Source organism: Bos grunniens, chromosome 24 (genome assembly GCF_055505025.1).
Source record: "Bos grunniens cultivar Pamir isolate PY7600 chromosome 24, Bosgru_T2T1.0, whole genome shotgun sequence".
Taxonomy (NCBI): Eukaryota; Metazoa; Chordata; class Mammalia; order Artiodactyla; family Bovidae; genus Bos; species Bos grunniens.
The window spans coordinates 22,597,122-22,625,049 of NC_141188.1; the positions used below are offsets into that span (position 1 = coordinate 22,597,122).

General features: G+C 41.9%; 2 protein-coding genes across 3 annotated transcripts in view; one reads left to right on the forward strand and one right to left on the reverse strand.

The window, feature by feature from the left end:
* Positions 1-5,440, reverse strand: part of ELP2 (elongator acetyltransferase complex subunit 2) — a 47,682-nt gene extending 42,242 nt beyond the window's left edge. For both annotated transcript variants that reach the window (XR_015153717.1, XM_086372733.1), the window contains exon 1: positions 5,289-5,440. Coding sequence is in view for 1 of the 2 variants with exons in the window: in XM_086372733.1 (XP_086228859.1) it covers positions 5,289-5,426 (138 nt within the window). In the remaining variant the exon portion in view is untranslated. The remainder of the gene's footprint in view (positions 1-5,288) is intronic.
* Positions 5,441-6,009: 569 nt separating this feature from the next.
* On the forward strand, positions 6,010-27,928 carry SLC39A6 (solute carrier family 39 member 6). The gene is made up of 10 exons (XM_086372734.1): positions 6,010-6,296; positions 7,927-8,697; positions 10,194-10,377; positions 12,262-12,431; positions 13,476-13,694; positions 19,864-19,969; positions 22,338-22,715; positions 24,086-24,166; positions 25,531-25,721; positions 26,433-27,928. Exons 2-10 carry the CDS (start codon positions 7,936-7,938, stop codon positions 26,583-26,585), a joined length of 2,244 nt encoding a protein of 747 aa, XP_086228860.1. The 5' UTR covers positions 6,010-6,296; positions 7,927-7,935; the 3' UTR covers positions 26,586-27,928.

The window sequence follows — 27,928 nt, forward strand, 5'->3', positions numbered from 1 at the left end:
CTCCTAGAAAATAGGCAAAACAGTCTCTAACAAAAATTGTATCAATGTTTTCTTAGACCAGTCTCCCAAAGCAACAGAAATAGAAGCAAAATTAACAAATGGGATCTAATCAAACTTATAAGCTTTTATACCATAGCAAAGGAAACCATAAACAAAACTAAAAGACAACCTACAGACTAGGAGAAAACATCTGTAAATGATGTGACCAACCAGGGCTTAATTTCCAAAATATACAAACAGCTCACACAGTTCAATAACAACAACAAAAATTTTCAAAAAATGAGCAGAAGATCTAGACACTTCTAGAAAGAAGACATACAGATGGCCAAGAGGTATGTGAAAAGATGCTCAACATCGCTAATTATTAGAGAAATGGAAAGCAAAACTGCAATGAGATATCACTTCACACCAGTCAGAAAGGCCATCATTAAAAAGTCCAGAAGTAACAAATGCTGAAGAGGGAGTGGTTGTAGCAGTGATCTACCCTGCTACATTGTTGGTAGGAATGTAAATGGATCCAACCACTATGGAAAACAGTACCTTAAAAAACTAAACACAGAACTACCAAATGATCCAGCTATCCCACTACCGGGAATATATCTGGAAAAGGTGAAAACTCTAATTCAAAAGATGCATGCACCCTGATGTTCAAAGCAGCACTATTTTTACAATAGTCAAGAAATGGAAGCAACCTAAATATCTATCGACAGATGAAGGGATAAAGAAAACATGATAAACATATACACACAGACACATACAAGGTAATATTACTCAGCCGTAAAAAAAAAAAAAAAATAAGGCCATTTGAAGCAACATGGATGAACGTGGAGATTATCATACTAGGAAAGTCAGAAAAAGAAAGACAAATATCATTATGTGGAATCTAACATATGACACAAATGAACGTATCTTCAAAACAGAAACAGACCCACAGACACAGACTTGTCATTGTCAGGGGGTGGAGGGTGAAGGACGGATGGATTCAAAGTCTGGAATCTGCAAAAGCAAGCTACTATATATGTGTATACCTGAATCACTCTGCTGGACACAGAAACTAACACAGCACTATAAATCAACTATACTTCAATAAAATTAAAAAAGCTCTTGAAGAGTGCCCGGTAATAACAAAACAAAAACTGGAAGGAGGCAAGCAAGCTCAAGAAAAATGAGCACAACTATTTCATTTATAAGTTTGACTCTGCATTGGATAGGAGGATGATGGAACTTTTTAATTTAGGTATGGCTGATTTATAATGATTCAGGTGTAAAGCAAAGTGATTCAGGTATTCTTTTTCAGATTCTTTTCCATTATAGGCTATTCCAAGATACTGAACATAGTTCCCTGTGCTATACTATAGGTCCTCATTGTTTATCCAAGATATAGTTAGTACGTATCTGTTCATCTCAAAGCCCTAATTTATCCCTCCCTGCCCCATTCCCGTTAGGCAACTGTAAGTTTGTGAGAATATTTCTGTTTTGTAAATAAGTTCCTTTGTAACATTTTTTAGATTCCACATGTAAGTGATACCATATGGCATTTATCTCTGTCTCAGTATGATTATCTGTAGGTCCATCCACGTTGCTGCAAATGGTATTACTTCATTCTTTCCATGGCTAAATTGTATTCCCGCGCGTGTGTGTGTGTGTGTGTGTGTGTGTGTGTGTGTGTATACATATATATCTCTCTCACCACATCCTCTTTATCCGGTCATCTGTCAATGGACATATAAATTGCTTCCATGTCTTGCTGCTGCTGCTAAATCGCTTCAGTCGTGTCCGACTCTGTGCAACCCCACAGACGGCAGCCCACAAGGCTCCCCCATGTCTTGACGGTTGTAAATAGTGTTGCTATGAACACTGTGGTATATGCAACTTTTTGAATTACATTTTTTGTGCTTTCCAGATATATCTCCAGGAGTGGGATTGCTGGCTCATATGGTATCTCTAATCTTAGTTTTTTAAGGAACACTGAACTGTTTTCCATAGTGGCTGCACTAGTTTACATTCCCACCAATATCCTAGGAAGGTTCCCTTTTCTCCAGACCCTCTCCATATTTATTATTTGTAGATTTTTCTGATGAGAGCCATTTTGACCAGTCTGAGGTGATACCTCATTGAGGTTTTGATTTGCATTTCTCTAATTAGTGATGTTGAGCATCTTTTCAGTTGCCAGCTGGTCGACTGTGTGTCATGTGTCCGCGGTTCTTCAGTCACAAAGTTCTGTCTGACTCTTTGCAACCCCATGGACTGCAGCCCGCCAGGCTCCTCTGTCCTCCACCATAACCCGGAGTTTGCTCAGATTCATGTTCATTGAGTCAGTGATGCTATCTAACCATCTCATCCTTTGTCTGCATGTCTAAGATGATGGACTTTTTAATAAAATTAATAAACTCAGTTCAGTTCAGTCACTCAGTCCTGTCCCACCTCTTTGCAACCCCATGGACTGCAACACGCCAGGCCTCCCGGTCCATCACCAACTCCAGCAGTTTACTCAAACTCATGTCCATTGAGTCAGTGATGCCATCCAACCATCTCATCCTCTGTCGTCCCCTTCTCCTCCTGCCTTCAATCTTTCCCAGCATAAGGGTCTTTTCCAATCAGTCAGTTCTTCGCATCAGGCGGCCAAAGTATTGGAGTTTCAGTTTCAGCATCAGTCCTTCCAGTGAATATCCAGCACTGATTTCCTTTAGGATGAACTGGTTGGACCTCCTTGCAATCCAAGGGACTCTCAAGAGTCTTCTCCAACACCACAGATCAAAAGCATCAATTCTTCAGCCCTCAGCTTATAGTCCAACTCGCACATCCATACATGAATACTGGAAACACCATAGCTTTGACTAAATGGACCTTTGTGGGCAAAGTAATATCTCTGCTTTTTAATATGCTGTCTAGGTTGGTCATAACTTTCCTTCCAAGGAGTAAGCGTCTTTTAATTTCATGGCTGCAGTCACCATCTACAGTGATTTTGGAGCCCAAAAAAATAAAGTCTATCACTGTTTCCCCATCTGTTTGCCATGAAGTGATGGGACCAGATGCCATGATCTTCGTTTTCTGAATGTTGAGTTTTAAGTCAACTTTTTCACTCTCCTCTTTCACTTTCATCAAGAGGCTCTTTAGATCTTCTTCACTTTCTGCCATAAGGGTGGTATCATCTGCATATCTGAGATTATTGATATTTCTCCTGGCAATCTTGATTCGAGCTTGTGCTTTTTCCAGCCCAGCATTTCTCATGATGTACTCTGCATATAAGTTAAATAAGCAGGGTGACAATATACAGCCTTGATGTACTCCTTTCCCAATTTGGAATCAGTCTGTTGTTCCATGTCCAGTTCTAACTGTTGCTTCCTGACATGCATACAGATTTCTCAAGAGAGAGGTCAGGTGGTCTGGTATTCTCATCTCTTGAAGAATTTTCCATATTTGTTGTGATCCACACAGTCAAAGGCTTTGGCATAGTCAACAAAGCAGAAATAGATGTGTTTCTGGAACTCTCTTGCTTTTTTGATGATCCAGTGGATGTTGGCAATTTGATCTCTGGTTCCTTTGCCTTTTCTAAATCCAGCTTGAACATCTGGAAGTTCACAGTTTACGTACTGTTGAAGCCTGGCTTGGAGAATTTTGAGCATTACTTTGCTATTATGTGAGATGAGTGCAATTGTGTGGTAGTTTGAGCATTCTTTGGCATTGCCTTTCTTTGGGATTGGAATGAAAACTGACCTTTCCCAGTCCTGGAGCCACTGCTGAGTTTCCCAAATTTGCTGGCATATTGAGTGCAGCACTTTCACAGCATCATCTTTTAGGATTTGAAATAGCTCAACTGGAATTCCATCACCTCCACTAGCTTTGTTCATAGTGATGCTTCCTAAAGCCCACTTGACTTGGCATTCCAGGATGTCTGGCTCTAGGTGAGTGATCACACCATCGTGATTATCTGGGTCATGAAGATCTTTTTTGTATAGTTCTTCTATGTATACTTGCCACCTCTTCTTAATATCTTCTGCTTCAATTAGGTCCACACCGTTTCTATCCTTTATTGTGTCCATCTTTGCATGAAATGTTCCCTTGGTATCTCTAATCTTCTTGAAGAGATCTCTATCTTTCCCCTTCTATTGTTTTCCTCTATTTCTTTGCATTGATCACTGAGGAAGGCTTTCTTATCTCTCCTTGCTATTCTTTGGAACTCTGCATTCAAATGAGTATATCTTTCCTCCTTTGCTTTTCGCTTCTCTGCTTTTCACAGCTATTTCTAAGGCCTCCTCAGACAGCCATTTTGCTTTTTTGCATTTATTTTTCTTGGGGATGGTCTTGATCCCTGTCTCCTGTACAATGCCACGAACCTTCAGCCAAAGTTCTTCAGGCACTCTGTCTATGAGATCTAATCCCTTAAGTCAGAATTTGGCAATAAACTAGTAAAATTAAAAAAAAAAAAAATGCTATCTCCTGCACTGCATCTGAATTCCCAGTATTTTACTTTTTATACTGAGGCATCTTTTGAGAAGCAACACTAACTGTACTGTCCAAAATCAGCCAGTGGGAATGGGATCACAATTAACTCAGGGAAGAATACAGAAACTAGTCACTTACGAAGGTCGGTAGCGAAAAGGCCAAGAAAACAATCATTTGGATGCAGTTCTGGGAATGGATAAGTGCTTAAGATCTGCACTTCCTAGGACCTTTGCCCTAATGGCACATTGTTTAAAATGTCCACTCCCGAAGCTAAACTGCAAGCGATATTTCTTTGAAACTGAAAACAGCAAAAGTTTACTAAGTAACACTTAGGGAAATACAAAAATGAGATAGCCCCGGATACATGTATATGCATGGCTGAGTCCCTTCACTGGTTGGTTACCTTAGACTATCAAAATATTGTTCATCGGCTAAAGGCAAACAGAAAACAAAAACTTTAAATTTTAAAAGAATGAGATGGCACCTGTGAGATGGCTTTAACCCACATTTAAATGCAAATCTTTTCAAACCCAAATAGATTCCTTAACAGTGTAACAGTTTCCACAGAAGGCTTCAGAAAGGTTATCATCGTTTGAATTTCTATTTGCAGCTAACAGGCCACCTGTAGGACAGGGTGACCCCAGGCTGACGCAACGCAGGAGACTGGCGAGAGGCGAGTGTCGCACGCCAGAGCCAGACCCACCGCCCAGACACCCTCCCCTAAGCGGATCGGGCCGCACACCGGATCTCCAGGCTCTGGAGCAGCCTCTACAGAGTCCGTCCCAGAGCATAAGCAGCAGATGTGGCGCCAGAAGCAGACGGGGTCCAGCCACTTCTCTCACCTGAGGGTCATAGAGCACCACGGAACAGGACGTGCCGAAGGCCAGAAGCCCTCCGGGCCCGGGGCTCCAGCTCAGGGCACCCCGCACACGGTTCGGGCAGCAAAACACATGAGACGTCTCCAGCATGGGTGCCACCATGTTGCTGTCTGGTCAGCGGCCGAAACCTGGGCACGCACTTCCGCCCTCGGAGCGGAACTGCCTGCCCGCCGCGTCTTCCCGCGGGCGTTATCCGGGCCGCGTTTCCGAGGCGGCCGGGGGCGGGGCGGGGGCGACCCCGCCTCCGCCGGGCCCGCCCCACCCCCACCCCAGCCCAAGCGGCCCTCTGTCTGTGGTAACGTTGACCCTCGAGTCGAGGACCGTGGCCCAAGCACGGCCTGCGTCCCAGGAACACAGACGCGACCGGAAGCGCTCAGAACCCTCCAGAAAGACCCAGGACTCGTGTGCCCAGAGAACGTCCCGCTGCCCTCACTGCCGGGATCCCAGCGGCAGACGGGGCTGGCTCGGTGTGGTGGTGGGGGGTTGGCGAACGAGTTTCTCAGAGAGGCGGGGGGCGCGGAGGAGCTGGAGGAAAGCTCCCCCGGCAGATCTCGGCGCCCGGCGCGCACCAGGACCGCGTCTCCGCCCCACTCCCGCCCCTGCGAGCCCCGCGGCGCCAGCGAACAGGCGGACCCGCGGACCCGCCCGCCGGGGACGGGGTGGAGCCGCACTGCGCATGCCCCGCAGCCGAGGCCGGCGGAGGCGGTGGCTCCTGGCAGCGCGCTGCGCGCGGCGCTAATTAGTGATTGTCCTCCTGCTCCCGGGAGGCGGCGGCGGTGCCGCGTGGGGCGCGGCTAGCCGGGGTCTACGCGGCGCTTCCCCGACCGAGGGGCAGCCGGGCCGATGAGACCGCCGCCTCTCCGTGCCGTGTAGAGATCTCTAGGGAGACGAGTAAGGGTCGGCTCCGCACCGCCGGCGGGAACTTGAACCGGCGCGCGGGAGCGGGCCGGGGGTCGGCGAGGCCGCGGAGAGGTGAGTCCCGCTGGTCTAGGAAGGGTGGGCGGAGAGGGGAACCCCGCGGGGCCGGCGAAGCCGGACTTCCCAGTTTGGGGTGCACAGCGGGCTTCGGGGTCCAACGGGGAAAGGAAATGGTTTGTCCTGTTCATCTCATTTTCCGAGAGAGTACTATGGTGTTTAAAAATAAAAAGCTCTTCTAGGCAGTTTTGCGAGCTCTTTCCCGTTTTCTCCGCTCACCCGTTTCTCCAGGCCCTTTCCTTCTGCTTTTTTCTCCAGCACACGCGGACTTGCGGGGATGGAGATCCGCTGGCGGGTCTGGGACCGCCCTAAGCATCCTTCCCTCCCTTGGGAAAGAGCCATTCGTCCGTGCCGTCCCCACCCATCTCGCTCCTCGTGTATTTCTTAAAGGTTTTCTTCTGCCCCTTAAAACTTCGGGCCCCAAGGATTGTTCTTTTAGGAGTCTAGCCCGGTGATAGTGCGCACGTCCTCTTTTCACAGAACGATAAGCAGCCGCTGTGCAATACTGCTGACAGCGTTTGGCGCACTTCCACATACATCCCTGCTAGTGGTTTCCTCTGTCTCCGTATGAAATAGGTGTTACCAGCTGGTCCAAGGAAGAAGCGCTGAAGGTGGTAGAGCTCAGTTGCTCCTCGCCCTTGACATCTCACTCCCCTTATTTTCACTGGAGGCAGACCAATTTGGTCACGATCACCACCCATCATTGGTACTGGGCATCTGCTGACTGGGTCCTGAGATATTAGTCTCGCTGCTTCTTTTGGCCTATACTTTGGTCTGCTTAACGGAATTCTGCTTTTCAATGCTCAGCTGGATCCCTAACTCCTCTTTGGAGCATAGTTCTTTGGTTCCCAGCAGTATTGTGCAGATGAGTGATAGCAAAATAAGAGCAACACAGTTTTTTAATAAAGTTTTAATTTCCTTAAAGAACTATTACTGTGCAGTCATTCAAAAATATGTGATCACTTTGTATATACTCACATGGAAAGATATCATTTGTTGAGTGGAAAAACAAAAGATCCCATTAGTATGATTAAGGCGCACATGTACCTGAGTATGCATGAGGAATTCTCAAGAAACTGGCCAAATTAGTTGCCTCTGAAGAATGGGACTGGGGGAGAAAGGCCTCAAATAGATTTATATACGGTTTAAGAAAAAAATGTTAAATGTGACTTATTCTGATTGCCATATTTACCTTTTTTGCTGTTAAAAGATTGTTCTATGAAATGGTGGTGGTCGCGGTTGAGGTAGCTAGTTTGGGTTTTGTGTTCTCTTGTTTTGAATTCTTGTTTGAAACATGATATAATGCCAATATGGCTGTGACCACATGGGTCCCTCCAGTCTCTGAATTACTATTGCTTTTATAGTGTTAATTACAGAGTCTTAGCACTCAACTGCTCTCCAGTTGTTTCCCATGTTTCAGCAATGCAGAGGTAGAGCCTAGGACTCCAGTTTGGTTTTTTGTTTGTTTTTTGCAGTATCTAGGACTACACTGATCACTCTAGATGGTGCTTTGTTAAACTTGGTTATTTGATTAGACATCAGTTTTCAGCATGAGATTTCTTAATTCAAATTGTTTTGGAAGTGAAGACAAGGTTGTTTCTTTACTTTTGTTTTCTGTCTTCTTTAGGAAGGTGCGATGGCGAGGAATTTATCAGTGATCTTGATCCTGACCTTCACTCTGTCAGTCACAAATCCCCTTCATGAAGTAGGACCAGCCACTGCTTTCCCTCAGACCACTGAAAAAATTATTCCAAGTTGGGAATCTGGCATTAATGTTAACTTGGCAGTTACCACACGGCAGCATCATCTACAACAGCTTTTCCACCGCTATGGAGAAAATAATTCCCTGTCAATTGAAGGGTTCAAAAAGTTGCTTCAGAATATAGGCATAGATAAGATTAAGAGAGTTCATATACACCATGACCATGAGCATCACTCTGACCATGAGCATCGCTCTGACCATGAGCATCACTCTGACCATGAGCATCACTCTCACCATAATCATGCTGCTTCCAGTAAAAATAGTCGGAAAGCTCTCTGCCCAGACCATGACTCTGATGGTTCAAGCAAAGAGCCGAGAAACAGCCACGGGAAGGGGTCTCATCGATCAGAACATGCCAGTGGCAGAAGGAATGTTTTAATCAAGGAGGGTGTCGGTGCTAGTGAAGTGACCTCAACTGTGTATAATGCTGTCTCTGAGGGAACTCACTTTCTCGAGACCATAGAAACTCCAAAACATGGGAAACTTCTCCCCAAAGATGTGAACAGTTCCACTCCACCCAGTGTCACAGGAAAGAGCCAGGCGAGCAGACTGGCTAGTAGGAGAACCAATGAATCAATGAGTGAGCCCAGAAAAGACTTTATGTATTCCAGAAGCCCAAGCGAAAATACTCAGGAGGTAAGATGTTTCTCGTTATTTTAATCAGTGTGCCTGCTGTCTATCCTGTCATTGCTATTCTCTCTAAACTAAAAATAAAATGTTGAGTTCATTGAACGGGGAATTTCTCCTTTCTGAGCAAGGCACTTAGCTCAAAGTGTCTCCACTATGTTGAAAACATTCCTGATAAAAAACTTGTGGGGTAAGTTCTTCGGTAAGAATAATGCTGCCTGGTGAAGCTATTTTCTAATATAGAATTTAAAACATATGAAATTATTTTGGGGGAGAAAATCTTTAAAGGTGAATACTATTAATTAAAAAAAAATACATAAAATGAAAGATCGAAAGAGCAGGAGTTAGAATTCATGTTTTAGGGAAAGGTGTGGTTTAAAGGGCCAGAGAATGCAAGAGCAGCTTTGCCTCCTTGACAAAGGGATCACAGTGACTTGTAAGGTGGGTGAAATTGGAGATGCTACCTAGAGTGACGTGCTGGACAAGTGAAAAGTCTGGGCAGTGAGTCCTGAGTTCATGTGTTTTTCTTCTCTGAAGCTAGACTTCCAGGCTGTACACAGTTTGCCTTGGCTAAGAGATGTCAACAACAAGGCATTAGTTGGTATACATTAATAGGCAGAACTTAAGTATTTCATTCAAACCATCACATGACTACTAATTCTGGGATAATCCTACTAATGGTCATTCCCATAGCAACACTAGTAATAAAATTTGTTTAGAGTAGTATTGGCCAAGAATTGTGGGAGTTTAAAATAGCTTTTAGAAGATGAGAAACAGGTGCTAGTGCCAGTGGTTTTTTGTGGGGTTTTTTGGGTTTGTTTTTTTTTTTGTTCGGTGAGAAGAGGGAGCTTACATTCTCCAGCAGAGATTCTCTTCAAACTAAGCTTGTCATCTAATTAAATTTTTGAAACAACTGCCTGCCGGTGCAGGTTTGTCTCATTAACCAGTGTTGTCCTCTGCCAGAGTGAGTAATCTACAGATTTAATATTCTCTCGTTGTGAAGTGTTATTTTGCCAAGTATGTACACAGCACTGAGCTAAGTTTTGCAAGTACAGTCACTGCTGGAAGAGTGACATGCCTTGGGCTTGTTTAGACCAGGTATGATAGCGTTAGTACAGAAACAACATATTTCTCAATCTTTAATGAACCCATCTTGAAATTAAAGCTCATTTCCTTAATAGGTTTATACAGTGAGTTAACAGGCTTGTGAATGTCTATTTATCCTCAAACTTTTTCGTCTTGAGACTTTCTCCAGAGGTGACTAGTGATGTGCTTCTCCCAGGAAGAAATAAGCAGAAGAGATGGGAAATCAGCCCTGTGACAAAGTTATCTCCAGGTAGCTTGAGGCAAATTCCAAAGTACTTAAAACAAAAGTTGGTCTTGATTTACCTTAAGTAAAGAAGTAGCTTCAGTAAGGAAAGGGAGTTTTGTCATCAACAGCTTTTTTAGATTCTCTAATGGGAATGCCTTTCGGTGATTTCACTGTTTATTTCTTTTTTCTTTAGTGTTTCAATGCGTCAAAGCTGCTTACATCTCATGGCATGGGCATCCAGGTTCCATTGAATGCCACCGAGTTCAACTATCTCTGCCCAGCCATCATCAATCAGATTGATACTAGATCATGTCTGATTCATACAACAAGTGAAAAGAAAGCTGAAATCCCTCCAAAGACCTATTCTTTACAAATAGGTAAAATTGCCTTTTTTGTGTAAAAATAATTTCCAGTAGATATATTTATGTTGTGTTTTTTCCTTCTATTTACATCAGCCTACTCATTTTTCAGCATAATTCCAAATATATCATCTTAATTGTTCTCTGCCTGGGATGTGAAGAAAGCAAATGTGTTAGCTTTACCCTAAAAAAATAAACAAAAACTAGAAAATACATTATATAGTAACTTGTCTGAGGTCCTCCCACAGGATATGTCAAGGTCATTCAAAAATTTTGGGTTCTATTGAAACATATACATTACCATGTGTAAGATAGATAGCTAGTGGGAAGTTGCTGGGGGCTTTCTTGGTGGCTCAGTGGTAAAGAATCCACCTGCCAATGCAGGAGACTCGGGTTCGATCCCTGGGTCAGTAAGAGCCCCTGGAGAAGAGGATGGCAACCCACTCTAGTATTCTTGCCAGGAAAATCCTATGGACAGAGGAGCCTGGAGGGCTACAGTCTAGGGGGTCAGAGAGTTAGACGTGACTAAGCACGTACACACAGGAAGCTGCTGTACAGCACAGGGAGCTCAACCCAGCATTCTCTGAGGACCCAGAGGGGTGGGGTGAGGGTGGGGCGGGAGAGAGGTTCAAGAGGGAGGGGATGTGTGCATGTTTATGACTGATTCACGTTGTTGTATAGCAGAAACCAACACAACATTGTAAAGCAGTTATCCTCCTATTAAAAAGTTGGGATTGCTTTGTATGTTGTCACATTGTTTAGAGAAAGGTCAGAGTTGTTTAGGAGCCTAATCCTAGTGTGCTCTTATTAATACATGAAACCAGGATACAGTCTGCTGTAGTGTAAGTTGTGTTGCTCAGAACCTATAATGAAAAATTGATTGCTTTGTTCACTGAGGATATTACTGATTCCCAGCTTCCTTTCCTTTCTCCTTTCTTCCCTCCTTTCCTAACGTTTTCCTCTTCTTTCTCATAATGTAACTGTTAAGGGAGTCTGTAAGCACAGTTCCCAAGTGATTGAGAGTTCATCCTTGGTAACCATACCTTCCCCCTCCTTCACCCTCAGTTCAGTTCAGTTGCTCAGTCATATCCGACTCTTTGCGACGCCATGGACTGCAGCATGCCAGGCCTCTCTGTCTATCACCAACTCCTGGAGCTTGCTCAAACTCATGTCCATCGAGTTGGTGATGCCATCCAACCATCTCATCCTCTATTGTCCCCGTTCTCCTCCTGCCGTCAATCTTTCCCAGCATCAAGGTCTTTTCCAATGAGTCAGTTCCTCATATCAGGTGGCCAAAGTATCAGAGCTTCAGCATCAGTCCTTCCAGTGAATATTCAAGGTCGATTTCCTTTAGGATTGACTAGTTTGATCTCCTTGCAGTCCAAGGGACTTGCAAGAGTCTTCTCCAACACCACAGTTCAAAAGCATCAATTCTGGGAGAAGCGGGGGGTAAAAAAACAAAAAAAAAAAACAAAAGCATCAATTCTTCAGCCTTCAGCCATCTTCACAGTCCAACTCTCACATCCATACATGACTACTGGAAAAACCATAGCTTTGACTAGATGGACTCTCGCTGAAGAATGTTCTCCTAGGTTATGCCTTTTACCCAGAGGGTTCAGTCATGTTTGATCCAGCTTCTTGGTTATTGCTCTATTACCACAGTTCTGTTCCACTGCATTTGTATTTCTTTAGCTCCACTTTTTTTTTTTAATTTATTTGTTTTTAATCGAAGGATAATTGCTTTACGGTATTGTGTTGGTTTCTGCCAAACATGAACACGAATCTGCCATAGGTGTAAACTTCCCTGCTTTTACAGATGACTTTATGCCACTCCACAGTCTCTCTTTGAAAGTGTGTCAGTTGTTTGCTTTGTCCTTTGCACTGTCTTGTTCTCTTTGACAGCCTGGGTTGGTGGCTTTATAGCCATTTCCGTCATCAGTTTCCTGTCTTTGCTGGGTGTGATCTTAGTGCCTCTCATGAATCGAGTGTTTTTCAAGTTTCTTCTGAGTTTCCTTGTGGCATTGGCTGTCGGGACACTGAGTGGTGATGCTTTCTTACACCTTCTTCCACATGTAAGTAAATAATTTATCCCATTAGTGTGTTTTATAGGGCTTCCCTGGTAGCTCAGTTGCTAAAGAATCCACCTGCAATGCAGGAGACCCTGGTTCGATTCCTGGGTAGGGAAGATCCACTGGAGAAGGGATACGCTACCCACTCCAGTGTTCTTGGGCTTCCCTCGTGGCTCAGATGGTAAAGAATCCGCCTGCAAAGTGGGAGACCTGGGTTCGATCCCTGGGTTGGGAAGATCCCCTGGAGATGGGAATGGCTACCCACTCCGGTATTCTGGCCTGGAGAATCCCATGGACTGTACAGTGCATGGGGTCACAAAGAGTCAGACAGGACTGAGAGACTTTCACTTTCAGTGTGTTTTATTATTCAACATTAAATACTAATACATAATGCATGCATCTATAAATACATATATTGAATATATGTATTTTCAGTTTGTGCTCTGTATTGATACGTATAAAAGGCTGGAAATTTAGTTTCTAGGAGCGTTTGCATGGGTTGTAGCCATGACCCCCAGTCTCACCTTGGTGTGCACCACACCTGGTTCCCTAACACGCAGTGACAGAAGCTCCTGCTGCACCCAGCTGCGGGCCACGGGGGCAGGGTGCCTGGATCTCAGGTGCTGGCCAGGGCCCATCACCCAGCCTGGGCTTCTTGGAAGCACACTGAGAACAGTGGTAGGGGCTTTTCCACTGGATGTATGAACAGTAGACACTATATGCCTGTTAAGACTTATTTGTGGCCATGGAGAAACATTGGAAATACCCTCTACCCGTACATTATGAGGATCGATGGAGAATGTGTCTGTCTTTACACTGAATAGATCCACTCCACTGAAGTGCCATCGTGCATTATATATGTTAAGCTCTGGGTCACTGCTGCTTATTGGTAGTTTTACTTTTAATATCCTAAACTTCCCCTCATTCTGAAGTAGAACGTTAATTGCCTAATTCTGAATGGTTTCATATTTGACGTTAATTATCTTAGCCAATTTTTCTGACATGTGAAGCAAATGAATTTATAAAATCGTATTATTTTGCCTTTAGTCTCATGCAAGTCATCACCATAGTCACAGCCATGAAGAACCAGCAATGGAAATGAAGAAGGGACCACTTTTCAGCCACCTGTCTTCTCAAAACATTCAAGAAAATACTTATTTTGATTCTACGTGGAAAGGGCTGACAGCTCTGGGAGGCCTGTATTTCATGTTTCTTGTTGAACATGTCCTCACATTGATCAAGCAATTTAAAGATAAGAAGAAAAAGGTAAGAAAAACTGTACTGAGTACTTACTATGCATTGGACATTTATTTAGAGCAGCACTTGAACTGAACTGTTAGCAGAGTGTTTCCAAGGTGTATGATCTTCATTTGTGAGGAGGTTCAGTACCTTTTTGCTCTCAGAAGCATTCATGGAAGTCAGTAACCCTGGACTTCTCTGTCTTCAGTATTCCCTTCAGAGTCACTGGAAAGGGTAAACATCTATATAAATGACCAAACAAGGCATCGATGGTGGCGGTGGTTTCACGGATGTGTACTTACCCCAAACTCTTTGAGTTATGTACAGTAAGTATGTGCAGCTTTAAAATTACTCAGTAGCTAAATATTATGTTTTGTTTGAAAGACTATCTGACTCACTCAGACTTGCCGTTTGCAAAGTGCCTGCAGAAATAATATGAAGCTCAACAGTAGACTCTATATCTGGTGAAAATATCTTTGGAGTTGCCTATGGTTATCTTCCTCTTCCTCTCTGATGTGACCGGGTAAATCAGTCAAAAGATTGTCCCCATGGGGACGCTTAATAATGACATGTACACATTTTGGCCATTTGTGTGCTCATATTCTGGTCATTTGATGTTGACCAAGAGAGTTCCAGAAAACCATCTATTTCTGCTTTATTGACTACGCCAAAGCCTTTGACTGTGTGGATCACAATAAACTGTGGAAAATTCTGAAAGAGATGGGAATACCAGACCACCTGACCTGCCTCTTGAGAAACCTGTATACAGGTCAGGAAGCAACAGTTAGAACTGGACATGAAACAACAGACTGGTTCTAAATAGGGAAAGGAGTACGTCAAGGCTGTATATTGTCACCCTGCTTATTTAACTTATATGCAGAGTACATCATAAGAAACGCTGGGCTGGAAGAAGCACAAGCTGGAATCAAGATTGCCGGAAGAAATATCAATAACCTCAGATATGCAGATGACACGACCCTTATGGCAGAAAGTGAAGAGGAACTAAAAAGCCTCTTGAAAGTGAAAGTGGAGAGTGAAAAAGTTGGCTTAAAACTCAACATTCGAAAACTGAGATCATGGCATCTGGTCCCATAACTTCATGGGAAATAGATGGGGAAACAGTGTCAGACTTTATTTTGGGGGGCTCCAAAATCACTGCAGATGGTGGCTGAAGCCTTGAAATTAAAAGACGCTTACTCCATGGAAGGAAAGTTATGACCAACCTAGATAGCATATTCAAAAGCAGAGACATTACTTTGTCAGCAAAGGTCCGTCTAGTCAAGGCTATGGTTTTTCCAGTAGTCATGTATGGATGTGAGAGTTGGACTGTGAAGAAAGCTGAGCGCCGAAGAATTGATGCTTTTGAACTGTGGTGTTGGAGAAGACTCTTGAGAGTCCCTTGGACTTCAAGGAGATCCAACCAGTCCATTCTAAAGGAGATCAGTCCTGGGTGTTCATTGGAAGGACTGATGATGAAGCTGTACTTTGGCCACCTCATGCAAAGAGTTGACTCATTGGAAAAGACTCTGATGCTGGGAGGGATTGGGGACAGGAGGAGAACGGGACGACAGAGGATGAGATGGCTGGATGGCATCACCGACTCGATGGACATGAGTTTGAGTGAACTCCGGGAGTTGGTGATGGACAGGGAGGCCTGGCGTGCTTCGATTCACAGGGTCGCAAAGAGTCGGACACGACTGAGCAACTGAACTGAACTGAACTGAAGATCTTCTTGGAGTCAGAGTTCTGTATGATCATTTTTTTCTCTGCAGCCCTGCTACTTCTAAATTTCCAGTTTTGGTTTCTCTTAAATTGAGCAAGAGGTTACATACTTGTAAAGCTATTTTAATGTAGAAAAAGATTTATACAGTGATTGCCTTATGTAATTGGCAACTTGCCTTTGAATCTTTCAGAAGCATTCAACTTAAATTTTCATGGCAGTAACTCTTTTCACTGGCATTTCATAGTCTGAATAATATGTAATTAAATCATGCACTTGGAATAGCAGGTATAGCTGGCATGAAAAGACTTGAAAACTAACATAGTTGATTCTTGCTGAGCTTAGAGCTCAGGTTGGGAACCCAGTGCATGTGAGCAGAGTAGCCTCCTCCATCCTGTGAATATTTTCCCTTATGGATTTTACAGTCAGTTAAATCTCAAACTGAAGATTTTGAACCCTTACTGAATGTCAGTTTACAGGGAATAAGTGAAGCAACAAGAGCTGACTCCTCCTTAATACAGGAAGTCTTCCATGTCCCCATTGTCCCTGCTGCTTCACTTGGGTGGCTTTGAGGATATATCCTCCTCCTCTGCATTCTCAAGGATTTTTTTTGCAGGGGAGGGGTTTGTTTGTGTTTGTTTGTTTTACTGCATTTCTATTTCAGATGCCATTCTAATTTCAGTGTAATTTTCTAGTTTTACCTAAAAAGTGCTGTTTATTACCCTGGTGCTCTAACATAGGACTCTAAGAGGTAGGCTGTCTGTAGCAATACAGATCAGTGTTTTTCAGACTCTTTAAGTTATAACTATTTGCGAGTTGTGAAATCAATCTTGTGTCTTGACCCATGTTTTTAAATGTAACAGTGATATTACAGTGCATTCTATATATTACTGTTACATATATATTATTATGCATTGTAGTTAACGAAGTTTGGAATTTCTGTTCTCAGATAATTTCTGCTAGCATGTGAGCTTTCAAGGGCCAGGACCGCTCCATCTTCTTTACTGCTATATCTCCATTGCCTCGAATAGTGTCTGGCACATAGTAGAGGATTGGTAAATTCTTGTTGAATGTTTAACAAGCATTAAGGGCTTCCCGGGTGACAGTAGTGGTAAAGAACCTGCCTGCCAGTGCAAGTAAGATGTAAGAGACGCAGATTCGATGCCTGAGTTGGGAAGATCTCCTGGAGGAGGGCATGGCAACTCACTTCAGTATTCTTGCCTAGAGAATCCCATGGACAGAGGAGCCTGGCGGGCTAAGTACAGTCCATGGGGATGTAGAGTTAGACACAACTGAAGCAACTTTGCACACACGCATAAGAAGCATTAAATAGTAAATAAGCATGATTTCTAAGCAAAGACTTCCCACAGATGTTTCACAAACATTTCATGTTCTCTTCCTTTTTAGAAACTATTGCATTTATTTTTTTTCAAGGGCATCCAGATCTTAGTGTTACTTATATAACAGTTTTAAATCTCATTTAGTTCTGTCAAAAAGAAAAAACTACTCCTTACATGGTAAGCATTGGTAGCTCTTCAGACCCATCAGTTTAGTTCAGTTCAGTTCAGTCACTCAGTCATGTCTGACTCTTTGCAACCCCATGGACTGTGGCACGCCAGGCTTCTCTGTCCATCACCAACTCCCAGAGTTTACTCAAACTCATATCCATCGAGTCAGTGATGCCATCCAACCATCTCCTTCTCTGTTGTCCCCTTCTCACCCCACCTTCAGTCTTTCCCAGCATCAGAGTCTTATAATGGAACATTTTACCTAGGATTTCCCTTAAGACATCCATATATGTCAATCTCTTTATTCAAATTAGGGTTGAATCACATACTTGGTGTGGGGCACCCCACTCCAGTACTCTTGCCTGGAAAATCCCATGAATGGAGGAGCCTGGTAGGCTGCAGTCCATGGGGTCGCACAGAGTCGGACACGACTGAGCGACTTCACTTGCACTTTTCACTTTCATGCACTGGAGAAGGAAATGGCAACCCACTCCAGTGTTCTTGCCTGGAGAATCCCAGGGACGGGGCAGTCCTGGTGGGCTGCTGTCTATGGGGTCGCACAGAGTCGGACACAACTAAAGTGTCTTAGCAGTAGCAGTAGGCTCTTAACGATATTTCTACCTCAGACTTTCTTTCTACCAGATTCTCAGGTTTCTTGCTTAGGCTGGAAACCTTAGGCTGAAAATCATCTATGAATCCCCCTCATCCTCATATCCAACCTAGTTTTATTAAGTGTATCCAGAAGTGAAATTATTTGTTTCTCTCCATCTTCCTTGCTGTTGTTCTGGTCTAAGCTCGGCTTACCTGACTGACAGCAGCTGCCTCCTGACTAGACTGTCTACATTATTTTGTTACCCTCTTCTAATCCAGAGTGGAGAGGGCAGAGTGATTTTAAATGAGTCTGATGAGGTTGGACACCACTGCTGAAAATCCTCTGTCTCTCTCAGTCTCATTGCTTATAGGATGAAGTCCATAGCTTCATGATGGATGAAGTCCACTACAGGATGAAGTCCATAGTCCATGGTTTGCACTGTCTGGACTCCCCACTACCCAGCCTCAATACTGGCCGCCCAGTCTCTGACCTACCAGACCCCAACCACCTTGCACTTCTTTCAGTTAAAGAAGGGGCTGCTCCCTTTCTGCTTTAGGGTCCTCCCACATGCCATCTCCCTGCCTGGACTACTCCTCCCCACCCTTCTCCAGCAAACCCCTGCTCATCTTTAGGTCTTGGCATAAACATCACTTCCTGGACGAATCCTGTCGTGGGAGTTAGTTAGGTCTTGTTATACACTCTTGTAGTACTGTGTATTTGTCCTTTGTAAAATGTATAAAGTTGGCTTAAAGCTCAACATTCAGAAAACAAAGATCATGGCATCCGGTCCCATCACTTCTTGGGAATAGATGGGGAAACGGTGGAAACAGTGTCAGACTTAATTTTTGGGGGCACCAAAATCACTGCAGATGGTGACTGCAGCCATGAAATTAAAAGACGCTTACTCCTTGGAAGGAAAGTTATGACCAACCTAGATAGCATATTGAAAAGCAGAGACATTACTTTGCCAGCAAAGGTCCGTCTAGTCAAGGCTATGGTTTTTCTTGTGGTCATGTATGGATGTGAGAGTTGGACTGTGAAGAAGGCTGAGTGCCGAAGAATTGAGCAACTGAACTGAACTGAAAGTGTATCAAAAATTGCAATCAAAGAATTGTGTAATCATTACCTGTATAAAACTTCCCTCCCTGTGGGTGATAAGCTCCATGGGAACAAGGACTGTGTGTATCTTGGTTTATGGTGTATTAATGTATTGCCAGGATTCAGCACAGGAAACGTTAGAGCCCCTTAATACTTGTGGAATGAAAGAATTGGTTAAAAACTAGAGATAGTCATTGCTCAACAAGAAATAAAACATCAATTAAGTGACTTAAAGTATCCTGAATTCACTTATTTTCACAAATATTTAAGTACTTTCTGTGTTTGAGGCATCATGCCAGGGGTAGGTATAAAGATTGGTTTGTGCTTCCTTTTAAAAACTCTTATAACCTAAAAATGTGCAGATATTTTATATACTGTTAGAGCTAAAAATGAAATCTCAGTTATGGTGGGGATTGAGTCATATTCAAAAGATACTGCAAATAAGAAGGTGATTGTTTTTGTGACCGTTTTCCTTATCTTAAATATTCTCCGTAAGTCGGTAATACACAGGCACCATTGTTCTAACAGTGACCTTCATTCTTGGGTTCTGAGATATGGACAGTATCTCAAGTATGGTATTCAGCTGGTTTAAAAATCTAGTGATAAATTCAAGACTGACTACTAGGGTTTATTTCAAAAGAGAAAACTTGGTAATGGCGTTTTATGACAGCAAAAGTATTTTAGTTTTAGTAACAAGTACATATCAGTATCACGGTATAATTTTAAGTTATAAAAAGTGTGGCAAGTATGGGCTTTCATTGCCCAAAAGAGGCATTGAAGGAAACCAGGCAGGTAGTTAGCAGATCAGTACTTGCCAGGAGGATGTGCCTGTTCTGAATTGATGGCCTGAGGCAGAGCTCAACTTTAATGTGTGTGTGAGTCACCTGGAGATCTAGTTAAAATCCAGGTTCTAATCCATTCGCTCTGGGGTGTGGCCTGAGATCATGCATTTCTAAATAGCTCCCAGGGGATGCAGTGCTGTTTTCATGAGAACAGATTATACTGTGTGACCTGAGGGACCAGCAGAAAGATGAGTGTGTGGTTTTTCTTTCATATTACTGATGCATCATCCTTTACCTTTCTGAACAGTTTCTGCCTAAAACAAACTACTAGGTGCTATAAAGTTAAGTGCAGGCCTTGCCCTTAGATGGGGTTTATTCCTTTAGAAGTCTGTTACTGTTGTCTTGTTCTATGAAATCTTTTGCTTAACTGTTTATCTGAAGGTGTATGCATAAGTAAACCACTTATTTCAAGTACTGCTTTTCCTTGCTGTTACAGAATCAGAAAAAACCTGAAAATGATGATGATGTGGAGATTAAAAAGCAGCTGTCCAAGTATGAATCTCAACTTTCAACAAATGAGGAGAAAGTAGATGCAGATGATCGTAAGTTTATAAATCTGAGAGCTGGAGGGGAGTCCATTGCTCTGTGATTTGCAGGCAACTCGGACTATCTGCAAGAGATGGGACCATATTCCAACCCCATTAACCTTCCCCTCCCTCTTTTTTTTATTTTTTTGGACTGTGCCACGAGGCTTCTGGGATCTTAGTTCTCCAACCAGGAATCGAACCTGGGCCCCGGCAGTGACAATGCCAAGTCCTAAGCACTGGACCACCAGGGAATCCCTCCCCTCTTTTTAAACTTATACTTTCTTTTAATTGCCAGTAAGTTGGTTATTTCTATGTATATTTATATGTCTTCTTTCTATAATTTTTTTATTTTGAGGTAAATTCAAACTTAGAGAAAAGTTCCAAGAATAGTATGAAGAATTCCTCTGCCTCTTCCTGTATTCCCCAGTTATTTTGTGTACATTTATCATTCTTTCTCTCTTTCTCCGTGTATATACATACTACTCATTTTTTTTTCTAAACCATTTGAGAGTAAGTTACAAAAGTGATGCTTCTTTACCTCTAAATACTTGTTATATTTCCTAAGAGAAAGGACATTCTCTTATGTAATTACAGGTCAGTGATCAACACCAGGAAATTAAAGCTGATACAATGCCATTTTCTAGTCTATAGACCCACCATTTTCATGTTTTTCCAATTGTCTTAATAATTTCTTTATACTCCCCTAACCCCCAAAAGGAAAAAAAAAATGATCCAGAGTACAATTCAGGGTCAGATGTTGCCTCTTATTGTCCCTCATTTTGAGGTTGTTGTTTTTGCATCAGGTTGATCACTCGGGGCAGGAATAGCACAAAGTGTGTTACATCCTTTTCAGTGACGTGACCTGCCTCCCACCATGATGCTGGGTCACGTAGCGGTGGTGGTAATTTTGATCACTTGGCTAAGGCTGTGTCTCCTGTGTTTCTTCACTGTAAAGTTACTGTGTTACTATGTTTCCTAGAGCTTGTTAGCCTGGCATTTCTTGTTGGACAGGCTCAGTTAAAATTAAAATTTTAAACCAAATGCCTCATGATGACCTTTGAGGTCCTGCCCTGCCTTCCACTTCCCCGGATGGTTCACTCTGTCCAGCCTCACAGCCTCCTTTTCATCCTGTGAGTATACCAGATCTGTCTCAGAGGCTGATACTCAGTTTCTCCTGCTTGGAGCACTTTTCTCCCAGGTCTTCATATAAACTCCTCCTATTGTTTCAATCTCAAACTCAGACATCTCCTTCTTAGAGGCCTTCCTGGCTCATCCCAATACAGAGGTCTCCCACTCACTCTCCTCATATTCGCCTTTTCTATTTTCTTCCCATGCTGTCCAGTGCCGTACCTTATTTATACCTGTATTTCCTTGTTAAGTGGCTATCTCCCCCAAGAACATGAGCTTCCTGAAGGCAGAGACTTTGTTCTGCTCCACTTTGTCCTGGTGCCTGGCCCAGAGTAGACACTCAGTTGCTGACAGAGGAGGAAGAGCAGCTTTATTGTTGCTACTGGGCAGTCCTAAGACTTTCTGTCCACCCTTTGTCTCCAGCATGCTGCTCCTCTCTAAAGAGTGAGTGAAATACTTTGACTTGTCTTCCTGCATCTATTCCGTCTTTAGAATTTCCAGTGAAATTTATAATGATGAGAGGAAATAACTTTTAAAATTGGACCATAGTGTCAGGAATGCTCCCAGAAAAGTTGATGCCAGTGTAAAAAAAAGAAAAAGCAAAACCTATTGTTGCAGTTTACACAGATAAATGTTTCCTGGTGATGATGGTATTTCACATTCTTCTGCTTTTCCTTTTTAATTTTTGTTTGGCCACAATACATGGTTTGCAGGATCCTAGTTCCCTGACTGAGGATTGAACCCAGACCCTTGACAGTGAAAGAGCAGAGTCCTAACCACTGGACCACCAAGGAATTCCCCTCTTTTGCTTTCCCTTGAATTTTGAAAGAGAGGAACTCAGATGACAGAATTGTGCATGTTTTTTATTTCCAACTTTTCTGGAATATTTTTCTAAAATATTTTAAATGTCAACAGTGAAATATTTTTTTAAAATGTGTGTGCTGCTTTTATAATCAGAAAAAAAATATCTTGAAAAACATAGGGAGGCAAAAGAATTTAAGGGAGGATCTGGGGCAGTTACTGAAGGCTATCATTTAAAATCCATTCTTAGTGAAATCATTTAACTTCTAAAATTTACTAAAACATACTGATGTTTTTCGTCAACAGTACTCTAAAGTCTAGTCTGCCAGGCAGATGTATGTGAGAGAGTTGCCATGCTTTGAAGTCTTGTTGACTCTGTCAGTGGAGATTTTGAAATGTGCGCATTAACAGAGCCATTTGACTTTGTCCCAATGTCCTTTATGTTTACATCTAGGACCTGAAGGCTATTTACGAGCTGACTCACAAGAGCCCTCCCACTTTGATTCTCAGCAGCCAGCAATCTTGGAAGAAGAGGAGGTCATGATAGCTCATGCCCATCCGCAGGAAGTTTACAATGAATATGTACCCAGAGGGTGCAAGAATAAATGCCATTCGCATTTCCATGATACACTCGGCCAGTCCGATGATCTCATCCACCACCATCATGACTACCATCATATTCTCCATCACCACCACCACCAGAACCACCACCCCCACAGCCACAGCCAGCGCTACTCTCGGGAGGAGCTGAAAGACGCTGGCATCGCCACATTGGCCTGGATGGTGATCATGGGGGACGGCCTGCACAATTTCAGCGATGGCCTCGCAATTGGTATGTCTCTGTGTTTCAGCCCTTGTTTGTTGATCTCTGAAAATGCCACTTTAAGCTGCTGATTTTAGCAAAGAGTAGGTTGGTTTGATAAGGCTGTTAACATCCAAGGTTATCAAAATGTTATCTCTTCTTTGACTGCTTTGACAGTGATGTACTTGATAAATGTGGGATAAGATGAAAAAGTACTGGAAACTGCTTGGCCCCTTAACTAAATTGAAGTTACTTTCTCAAAAATTACTTTCTTTTATCTGCAATATAAATAGTATGTATTATTAAAGTGAAAGTATCTTTTCCACCATCTTTTCTATTATGCTAAAGGAATCTTCATCTACCTAATAAATTTAAATTACTAATCCGTACCCAAAGAAGAATTACAGACTTTTTGTAAGTTGTGCTACCATTGAAAGATAATAGAATATTTATGAATTGTAGTAATTTAGTGCAGGAAGGGAGGGGCTTCCCAGGTGGCACAGTAGTAAAGAATCAGCCTGCAAAGCAGGAGATTCAAGAGACAGTTCCTGGGTCAGGAAGATCCCCTGGAGAAGGGAATGGCAACCCACTCCAGTATTTTGCCTGGGAAATCCCATGGACAGAGGAGCCTGGTGAACTATAGTCCATAGGGTTGCAAAGAGTTGAACATGAATGAGCACTTGTGCACATACACAGACCCACAGAGTTCTAGAAGGAGCCATGGAAATAATTATGGAGCAGGTAGGCGAGGTCCGACGAGGCAGTGTTGTTTTGTTGCCCAGCTGAGATAAGCCCAGGCCCTGCTCCCCGCACTGCACTCTTCCTCCTCTGCACCATGCACTTCCTCCTCTGCACCATGCACAACTTAAGCGACACAGAAGGATGTGCAAATGCTCAGTCATGGTTGTAAGTAATCAGTTGTATAACGTGTTAACTTTTAAAAGCAGGGAGCTATTTGTCTTAAACCTCCCTTATCAAGACATTGAAAGAATAAAAGTAAAAAAGTCTAGTTACACAGTGGATTCCTCTGAGGCATGGAAACATATTTGTACTCTTGATTCCTGAGGTTTTTTCCCCTAAACCTTTTAAATCAGTTTGTTTTATATTTCTCCATAAGTGCTTTATGTGGTAGCAGTTACTTCTCAGGTTTGTGTAAGATCATTTAATCGCTTTAAGGCACAGCCCAACCTTCCCTTCAATCATATCTCCTTGTTCTCCTTTGGGAAATTTAAGCCTAATTGAATGTAATCTAAGATTAGTAATGAAGAAGTTACAGAGTGCAGTTGAGAAAGTTCTGTTTATTCACAACCAGAATATAGTTTCTTTCACCTCATTGTATGTGCTATACAAATTTTAAAAATACACACCCACAAAATACTGCAGTGATTTTTTTTACACAGGTGCTGCTTTTACTGAAGGTTTATCAAGTGGTTTAAGTACTTCTGTTGCCGTGTTTTGTCATGAGTTGCCTCATGAACTAGGTAAGAGAACCCTTCAAATGGTATTTTCCAGGTGGGTAGCATATCTTAGTGTCACTACTGGCTTTTGCTAACAATAGTTTCCAGCAGGCTTTCTCATTTATGGCTTCTCATAAGTCTACTATCCTAGCTAGCTTTGTTTCTTACTAAGGACAAGTCTGTTTCCAGCCAGAATTCTAACCCTGCAACTCTGATTACACAATTGCCTGTGTGGGGTTGCCAAACAGATCCCTGAGCCCCATCTCTGGTCCTCTTCCCCTGCCAGATACTTTCCTGTATCAGCGTATGGTGACGTCAGTCCCTGTTTTCATTGTACACAGAATAGGAATAAGACCATAGGCAAATAAAGAGTCATCTTCCATTAACAGAGAGAACTTGACAAAGAGAATGTCATTGGAACTAAAAAGAAAGAGAAGTTGACGAATTGTGTTTTGAATATTCTTTTTCTCTGTCACCAGAAGGCAATGGCAACCCACTCCAGTACTCTTGCCTGGAAAGTCCCATGGACGGAGGAGCCTGGTAGGCTGCAGTCCATGGGGTCACTAAGAGTTGGACACGACTGAACGACTTCCCTTTCACTTTTCACTTTCATGCATTGGAGAAGGAAATGGCAACCTACTCCAGTGTTCTTGCCTGGAGAATCCCAGGGACGGGGGAGCCTGTTGGGCTGCCATCTATGGGGTCGCGCAGAGTCGGACACGACTGACGCGACTTAGCAGCAGCAGCAGGACTTAAAACCTTCCCAGAGTTGCCCTGGTTCTGTGTGTGTCTCTGTTTTTCTTCTTACCGGTGGCCACATGCCTGTCGCACCATTCTCACCTTTGTCCCTTGGCGTGTGTTCTGCCATTTCGAAGGCCTCCCATCTTCCTGTTCGATGCTTGTAAGCCTCAACATCTGATTTGTGTTCCACATTCTAGATCCTTCAGGCTCCACGAAGCCTCTCTGAAGTACTTTGATCTTAATTTCTTTTCTTCTTTTATAACCAGAACATTAGACTCTTCAGCTCTTAATTATGATGCATATTGCCTTAATCATTTGCTGATCATTTCCTGTGTGTTCTCTACTCCCTCTTCCTGCTTGTGGTCATTTGAAAGCCCCTTGAAGACAGTGCAAGAGCTCAGTGGTAGATTCTTGGTATTGACATTCTTTGACAAACAAGAAACCTTAAGAAAAACTTTGGATAAAAGATATCTTAGTTTATAAAACTGATTAACTGTTAACCCTGGGTGATTCTTAATTTTGTCTTTTTTTTTCCCACTCCTCAAAAAAATTGGAGGATTTTTTAAATCTGGAAAGTCTTTTGGGTATATGTCTTAAAAATGATTTTTTTAATGACTTTAATTGCCTTTTTGTGTTTTCTGTTAAAGGTGACTTTGCTGTCTTACTGAAGGCTGGCATGACTGTTAAGCAGGCTGTTCTTTATAATGCCCTGTCAGCCATGCTGGCGTATCTTGGAATGGCCACAGGAATTTTCATTGGTCATTATGCTGAGAATGTTTCTATGTGGATATTTGCACTTACTGCAGGCTTGTTCATGTATGTTGCTCTGGTTGATATGGTAAGTTTTTAAGAAGTCAAATTACAGAATTGACTAACAATGAAATAAAAATGTTCAATGAAACAGCATTTTTTAAAAGAGTGTAGGGTAAATGTAGTAGCAGTGAGATTCTGTGCTCAACAAAGTATACAAAGTATACTTCAGGATACACAGAAGTATCTACCTGCTTCTGATGTGTCGTTCTGAGAGGAGAGTTTCAGTAATCAAGTATTGAATTGTACATAGACTTGTGAGAAACCTAGTACAAGCCACATACTGTTGGCAAACTGTGTATGCATCAGAACACTTAAAGGATCCTTAGTAACGGATAAAGGAGTCCTATCTTTTTGTCACCAAAGTCCACTTAACAGTCTCAGCCAGTCTTACTGCTAAGATTATATTTTATAAAAGATTTCCATATCTCTGAACTTTAAGTGAACCACATGTTATGTACAGATACAGACAGTAAGCAGGGTAATCAGTGTAGCTCTCCATTTTACAGTGGAGTAAACTGAATCAATATAATTTTGATTTGCTGAGCAGACCATGAGTAGTCATTGTTAATTAACTGTTAGGAAATGCTGTGTGACCTTATTAGCTAGATTCATGTTTTAGAAATTTGACTCATGGTATATCCAGCTACATAGAAAGCTAGTACAGTGTCCTGGAAGTTCTTCTAAAATCTGTGGTTCTGGAAACTTAAAGGTTGCTCTTTTTTTGTTTGTTTTAAAGGTACCTGAGATGTTGCACAATGATGCTAGTGACCACGGATGTAGCCGCTGGGGATATTTCTTTTTACAGAATGCTGGGATACTTTTGGGTTTTGGAATTATGTTGCTTATTTCCATATTTGAACATAAAATTGTGTTTCGTATAAATTTCTAATTAGGGTTTAAATGCTAGAATTTAAACTTAAAGCTATAGTTTGCTGTCTGTAGTTTGAATAGGTCATAGGGAGATGAGTTCGTATGATGCGATCCATAGCACTTAAGGTTAGTGGATTTTGTGATTTTTTTGTATTGAATATTGTCATTTGTTATGCCTATAAGGTCAGTTATGGTGGTAACATAAAGGTACGTTTTAATATTTAAGTTATTCTGTTTTGGGAATATAAGCTATATGTGCAATTTACCAATATTACCAGTTTATTGTATAAACAAGAGATTTGGCATGACATGTTCTGTATATTTCAGAAAAAAAATCTTAATTTTTTTTTTTCTAGAACTAATTTAATATAGTGATTCCCATGCTGGATTTTAGGCCTCTGAAGAACTGCTGGTGTTTAGGAGTAAGAATACACATGAAGCTTAAGATACCAATAAAACTTAAACTGAATTTAAGCTAAGAAATAAGGAGAAAAAGAGAAGAATCTGTATGAATTAAGAAGTTATAGATTTCATATAAAAAATCAAAACTGGTTATTAAATAGAAGGGGAAATTTAGATATAAATGAAAAAAGGCAGTATTAGTAAAGTACAGAGTACATTCATAAACATTTTTGTCAGAATATTAATTGTTCCAATAAAACCTCAGCACTTTTTACTAATTTAGTTGTACATTTAACTTTGTATAGTAAAGACATCTAAATATATTTAATAATTTGAAAAATACATCATTTGACCAAGAAATTGGAATTTTAAAATATGTATGGAGATACGCCAGATGAGTATGAGTAAGTTTATGTATTGTCAAAAGACTTGGATATCACCAAGTCATGTTATGTATCACCCAAAGTTACATTATTGGATGTTCTGGTTATCTGGTTTACCACTTGTCAGAGTATTAGAATTTCAATATATGTAAGAACATTAAAACAGTACTGATTATACTTTGACTTCTTGGATTCAGAAGGTAGTTTGGTATCTTTCAGTGCTTCAGTGTTGTCGTTGTGAGCAGTTGTCATTTTTATAGATAGTACTTTAGATGTACTAGGGTTGTATGGCGTTCTCTAGTTGTTGCTTTTCTACAAAATAAATTCCCATGTCAGCTTCATATCATATATTCTGATTTTCTTTGCTTGTTTTTTTTTTTTTTTACCATCTTAGCCATTTTTAAGCATACAGCTTGATAATTTTGCATATATTCACAATGTTATGCAATTTGTCTCCAAAACTTTTTCATCTTGCAAAACTGAAACTCTTCGTTTCCTTCCCATAGTAACCACCATTGTACTTTCTATTTCTATGAATTTGAGATGTTTGATTTTCTTAAATATAACCCAGACTATA

What these genes read in the sequence shown, in the direction of transcription:
- SLC39A6 (XM_086372734.1), top strand. Translation starts at nt 7,936, where the DNA reads ATGGCGAGGAATTTATCAGTGATCTTGATCCTGACCTTCACTCTGTCA. An exon ending in TTAAAGATAAGAAGAAAAAG is followed by an intron (nt 13,695 to 19,863) that starts GTAAGAAAAACT and finishes TTGCTGTTACAG; the next exon opens with AATCAGAAAAAACCTGAAAA. An exon ending in GAAAGTAGATGCAGATGATC is followed by an intron (nt 19,970 to 22,337) that starts GTAAGTTTATAA and finishes GTTTACATCTAG; the next exon opens with GACCTGAAGGCTATTTACGA.